The sequence below is a fragment of the Cynara cardunculus genome, unplaced genomic scaffold (genome assembly GCF_001531365.2).
Source record: "Cynara cardunculus var. scolymus isolate 2C unplaced genomic scaffold, CcrdV1 Un_Scaffold_1517, whole genome shotgun sequence".
Classification (NCBI taxonomy): domain Eukaryota; kingdom Viridiplantae; phylum Streptophyta; class Magnoliopsida; order Asterales; family Asteraceae; genus Cynara; species Cynara cardunculus.
Window position 1 is genome coordinate 78,182 of NW_020200787.1, and position 6,484 is coordinate 84,665.

The following is a 6,484-nucleotide window of genomic DNA, read 5'->3' on the forward strand; positions in this document are numbered from 1 at the left end:
CAGGTGCTTAATATTTCATTTGATGATTACATTAAAATTAATTGACAACTAATTTTGTGTATAATAATGTATTGATTTTCAAAACCTAAGGTAATAGGAGAATGCTATACATAGCTTTAGTGTCTGACAAATGCTATACTCCTACGGTGTAGGATGGTAACACTGTGTTGTGCTAGGATTCATGACGTCTAACATAAATGATATCGTATCGACACGTTGACCGGTGTGTGCTCTTGGGAGGCCATCTGAACCGATAGTTGATACTGTCATAGTTATATAAAATCATTTATTGATTTTAGATAATTGTGACAGGAATGCTATGTCACCTTTTTGCTGAATCATTTGTTTAAATGTCTTAATCAACTGTTGCACCATGTGTGCTTCTTTTTAAGATTGATATTTTCCTTAGTTGTTAATCAAACCACCCAATTTTAAATAAATCAAATCCCTCGTTTCGCCATCTGAAACTAGAGTTTATAATCTGGACTTTTGAAATAACTTTACAAGCTATCTCTGTGGGAACGATATCTGGTACTTATACAATTATTACTTGTTATGAGACGACAGTAGTTCAAGGTGTATACTTGCGCCGAGTTCTATTTTTGTGTTGAAATCTAAGGTTGAATAAACCGACGAGCAAGTTCTTGGCACCGCTGCCGGGGACAGCACCTGAAGTTTTTCTTTTTAAAGTAAAGTTTATAAAAGTTAGTTTTTCTACCATCTTTTTGTGAACGCACCGTATATGTCAAGGCTGTCGCACGGTGAATTTTTTCCACTTGATCTGGATATTGAGCAAACTTTCAGACAACGAAGAAGAGTGCAAAGAGCTCTTCAAGCTTTAAACTCTGAAACGATGGCTGAAAATGTGATTATTGACGGAGAAGGTATAATTAGAAATGAACCAAATATTCCACATGAGGATGAGGCTTAAAACATCTTTCACTAAAACCACTGATATTTCAAATGCTTCAAACAAACGGCCAGTACGCTGGTTTATCTTCTGAAGATCCTCATTCTCATATGTGTTCTTTCATGGAAATCACAGACTCTTTTCTCATCCCTGATGTTTCAGACATTGCTCTGAGACTAAAACTTTTTCCATTTTCACTAAGGGATCGAGCAAGAGCATGGTACAATTCTTTGCAACCAGACTCTGTGACTACATGGAATGAAATGGCAGAAAAGTTTTTGAAAAAGTATTTTCCACCCATGAGGAATGCCAAATCCAGAAATGAAATCTGTACTTTTAGACAACTGGATGATGAAGCAGTTCCTGATGCATGGAAAAGGTATAAAGAGCTGTTGAGAAAATGCCCTCACCATGGCATTCCGTACTGTATACAGCTAGAGACATTTTACACCGGTTTAAATATCGTTGCTAGACAAATGCTCGATGCTACTGCAGGCGGAACTTTCACAACTTGTACCTATAATGAAGGTTTTGACATACTTGAAAAGATTTATAATAATAACGGACAATGGTCTGACCCACGTGCAATGCCACTAAAGAAAACAGCTGGAATAAATGAGGTAGATGTTGTCTCGGTATTAACAGCTCAGATCACTAAGCTAATTTCAAATTTAACATCTAGCCCGCATGTTCAGTCTGTGCAATGCGTGTACTGTGGTGAAGGTCACTCTTTTGAGCATTGTCCTGGAAATCCTGAGCATGTAAATTATGTCAACAAGACTGGACCATTTTCACATACTTATAATCCGGGATGGAGAAATCATCCTAATTTTTCTTGGCATAGTTCAGCTCTTAACCCACCAATGCAAAAGCCACAAGGACAGTCCAATTTTCAACCGCAAGGACAGTCCAATTTTCAACAACAAAGCCAATCTAATTTTCACTCACAAGTGCATCAAGGCAATCATAATAATCAACATGCTAATTTTCAGAATCATCAGTCTTTTTTCCAAAGCAAGCCCAAACTGCAAGCTGAGTCATCTACTTCTTTGGAAGCAATGATGAAGGGTTTTATAACCCAAACTCAAGCTTCAATTAAAAATCTCGAAACTCAAATAGGACAAATGGCTTTGGAGATTAGAAAAAGACCAGTAGGTTCTCTACCTAGTGATACAAAGATACCTCAAAGGAAGGGAAAGAGCATGTTAAGGTTGTTACTTTAAGGAGTGGAAAAAGTTATTTAGAAAACACCCAAAAAGAACAAAAAGAACCAACCAAAGCAAAGATTGAAAAGAAAAGTGTAGAAAAAGATTTTGTTACCTCTGTACCAGAATTTTTGACTGCCATTCCTGCGAACCATCCAGAGAGTACTAGTGAACCTCAACCCATAGTCAGGCCCATAGATAGTACGGCCATTCCTGAACGATTAGATCTCCACTGTTACTTCCTGATGAACCCAAGACAACTCAGACTCCCAAAGAAAGTATTGTAGTGGATGTGTCACAATCTGATGACAATCCCGCAATAAAAGACCAGACCAGTCCTATAATCCCTTATAGAACTGAATCAATTGTGAGACCAGTTTTGAAACCGATTCCAGCACCAACTCTTCAAAAGACTACGTCTCCTATTCCACTCACTCTTTATATTCCTTATCCCCAAAGATTAAGGAATCAAAAGGAAGAATTACAATTTAAAAAGTTTCTTGATGTTTTTAAACAGTTGCACATAAACATACCCTTGGTTGAAGCTATTGAGCATATGCCAAGTTATGTGAAGTTTTAAAAGACATTTTAAGTAAAAAGAAAAAGTTGACTGAATACGAGACCGTAGCTCTAACTGAAGGTTGCAGTGCTTTGTTGTCCAGAAAAATTCCTCCTAAGATGAAAGATCCTGGAAGTTTTACAATCCCTTGTTCAATTGGAGGAAAAGAAATAGGAAAAGCTCTATGTGACTTAGGTGCTAGCATAAACCTGATGCCTTTATATGTCTTCAATACTCTAGGCGTAGGTGAAGCTAGATCTACAACTGTAACTCTTCAGTTAGCTGATAAGTCCATAGCCTATCCCAGAAGAAAGATTGAGGATGTCCTAGTTCAGGTTGATAAGTTTATTTTCCCAGCTGATTTTATCATTCTAGACTTTGAAGCCGACAAAGACATTCCCATCATTTTAGGGATACCTTTCCTAGCTACTGGTACCACCTTGATAGACGTACAGAAGGGAGAATTAACCATGAGAGTCCAAGATCAACAAGTGACTTTTAATGTTTTTAATTCCCTTAGGTACCCGGAAGAAAGAGAAGAATGTTCTGTTTCGAGTCTGATAGAAACCAGGTGTCAAAAGAAACGTTTGGGGGAAATCTTAGGTTTATCTGAGACTGATAGTGATGAAAAGGAAGATTTTGAGGATATAGAAATACCACAAGAATCTGCTGCTTTTGAAGTTTTAGAAACTGAGGATAGGAAGATTCTTGTTCCTTCCTTAGATGTTGCCCCAAATTTAGAATTAATACAACTTGTCACGCCCCGATTTTTTTTTCTTTCGAGTGTCGTGACGTCATTCTTAATAACTTATGTCTTGAAAATACAAACTTAAAATTTTAAACACACAATATGTTTAACATAATTCGTTACATAATTGCGGAAGCGTAAAATACTTTAACGTAATCAATTGTATAGGGTTGTTGGTTAACTCGTATCTAGGCATTCTAAATTATCAAAGAAACTTAAGACAATGGCTAAGTAAGAACTCATAATTACTTAATGATTGTCTAGGTACTTAAGTCAAACACTTCTTATTAATCCGTCTGACTACCAAAAATGATCAAACCGGTATCTTAAAAGTTAGAATCCTTTTGTTGCCCTATGTAACCTTTCGGAGGTCCACAACTTAACCAATCATACATTTATATATGTCACTTCATATGGTTATATCGTCTAGAAAATAAGTAGTGATCAAACTTAGGTAGATTCATTCCTTAGTCCTAGGAGTGAAAAAGTAGCAATTTCATAATTCACTTTGACTAAGAGTTTCATCACTAAAAATCATATAATGTCTTTCACAAGNTCATTGGAGCGATGTCCGACAGCCCCACATGAGTAGCAAGTAAATCTTGTTTTGCATTCCTTTGACATATGACCAAGTTGCCCACAACTAAAACATACTCTTTTACCATACCTACATTCACCATGATGGAATTTTCCGCAAGTGACACATGCGGTCGAAGTTCTAATATTTCCTTCCGAAACTCGAATTTTCTTGGACTTGTTAACATTGACAGCTTTCCTCTTCAATATCTTATTAGAGGCATATGGGACATAACTATCCTTTTCAGCAAGGGTGGCAAGTTCAACCGCCTCTTGAAAGGTCTTAGGTTTTGACATTCCCACCAATCTCCTAATGTCCCTTTTTAGTCCATCAACAAATCGATCTACCTTTCTCTTCTCGGGAACGACTTGATGTTCAGCAAATCAAGATTTTTCTATAAAAGTCTCTACATATTTCTCCACAGTCATACTTCCTTGCTCTAAACATAAAAACTCACTTTCTAATATCCTCATCTTGAGTGGAGAGAAATACCTCTCACTCATTAATCCCTTAAACTCATCCCAAGAGAGAGATGCAGTGTTTGCCAATCCCCTAGTGGCACGAACTGATTTCCACCAATGAAGCGCATTTGACTTAAACATAGTTGATGCAAATTATGACATGTCACTAGGTGCACAATGACAAGTCAGGAAGCAACTTTYTATCTCGTCTAACCAGTTCATAGCTGCTAAAGGACCATTTTTCCCCTCGAAAATAGAAGGACGGGTGCTGGTGAAGGATTTGTAACTACATCCTTTGTTAACAGGTTTCTTAACTTCTTTATTATCGGAGTGTGCCTYCMMGTTCGACTCCTCATGATTGAGAGATTCATTATTAGTCGACTCCTTAATTTCATAAGTTTCATTTTTCGAAGGTCTATTATGCTTCAAACGATCTTCTACCATATTAAGTGTTGCAGTTTGGATCTGCTCAAGCATTCCAGGTAAAGCAGTGCGTACACAACGTGCCATCTCTTCGGCAATGTTCACTTTTGGCTGTGTAGGCTGGATTGGTGGTCTGCTAGGACTACTTCGGCTTCGGGTTGGGGTTGAGGTCACTCCCTCGACTTTGTTATCTTCATGACCATTAGCATTCATTGACATTGTCACTCTCTTCGATATTCTATAATAATGAACATTTCCACCTTTAGTATACCTATGCACGCTATTTTATTTTTGTTATAAAATTTCACTATGCACAAAAATTAAACTTCACGTATTTTCCTTCCTCGCTCGATGGTTGGGACTCGTCCCATCACTAACCATCCCACTATAAAGATAGGCGAGCCATACATACATATAATACATGTAACATTATCACCAATTTTGCATATAACAAAATCATTTAATCCAAGTATCATATAACGCGTTCCAAATAATTTATACCAAGTATCAATCACAAAGTAAAACATATTTCTCATGATTTTTTTTTCTAATGCTCGTAATCTTTAACATGTGTACTTCTTTCTGAGTCTTTGAAACTTTCTATCTCCAAATTTAGTTGTCACTTATCATCCTTCTAACTTTTCATCGGCTTACAATAGTTACTAGGCAATTGTATAGGGTTGTTGGTTAACTCGTATCTAGGCATTCTAAATTATCAAAGAAACTTAAGATAATGGCTAAGTAAGAACTCATAATTACTTAATGATTGTCTAGGTACTTAAGTCAAACACTTCTTATTAATCCGTCYGACTACYAAAAAWGATCAAACCGGTATCTTAAAAGTTAGAATCCTTTTGTTGCCCTATGTAACCTTTCGGAGGTCCACAACTTAACCAATCATACATTTATATATGTCACTTTATATGGTTATATCGTCTAGAAAATAAGTAGTGATCAAACTTAGGTAGATTCATTCCTTAGTCCTAGGAGTGAAAAAGTAGCAATTTCATAATTCACTTTGACTAAGAGTTTCATCACTAAAAATCATATAATGTCTTTCACAAGCTCTCACCATCTGATTCTTAGTTTAAGTCTAAGCTAATAATAACTTAGTTCACTTAAACTGCGGCTTTGATACCAACTTGTCACGTCCCGATATTTTTTTCTTTCGAGTGCCGTGACGTCATTCTTAATAACTTATGTCTTGATCAAAAATACGAACTTAAAATTTTAAACACACATAATATGTTTAACATAATTCGTTACATAATTGCGGAAGCGTAAAATACTTTAACGTAATCAATGCTAATTAAAATATCTAATCAATCATGATTCAAAACATAGTCCCGTCTTTCTTCGTTCACTCGTTTACTGACAAATGACACCTGAGATATATACATGTATAGTATAAGCAAAAAGCTTAGTGAATACAATATGGTTTCATGATCACATGCACACACAAAACAGTGTTTTAGTGTATTTTAATTATTATCTTGCAAGTGAGGCCTCGACTCGTCACTTTTCTTTGCATATGTGGCGTATTCTATGGACGAGGACTCCAAGACCTCGGAATTGCAAGCCCTCCTTTCATGTCCAACCCA

At 36.4% G+C, this 6,484-nt stretch overlaps 1 protein-coding gene and 1 non-coding gene across 2 annotated transcripts; one reads left to right on the top strand and one right to left on the bottom strand.

Annotated features, from left to right (window-relative positions):
* The first annotated feature begins 853 nt into the window (after positions 1-853).
* LOC112502504 lies at positions 854-2,133 on the top strand. Its single transcript, XM_025106447.1, has 2 exons — positions 854-884; positions 1,046-2,133. Exons 1-2 carry the CDS (start codon positions 854-856, stop codon positions 2,131-2,133), a joined length of 1,119 nt encoding a protein of 372 aa, XP_024962215.1.
* On the bottom strand, positions 1,222-1,328 carry LOC112502507. Its single transcript, XR_003067702.1, has one exon. It is a non-coding gene; the product is annotated as a small nucleolar RNA R71 (small nucleolar RNA).
* Positions 2,134-6,484: the final 4,351 nt, after the last annotated feature.

Excerpts from the sequence above, each read along its gene's own strand:
- LOC112502504 (XM_025106447.1), top strand. The coding sequence starts at position 854 with ATGGCTGAAAATGTGATTATTGACGGAGAAG. Across the intron at positions 885-1,045 it reads TGTGATTATTGACGGAGAAG|ACTCTTTTCTCATCCCTGAT; the intron begins GTATAATTAGAA and ends TGGAAATCACAG.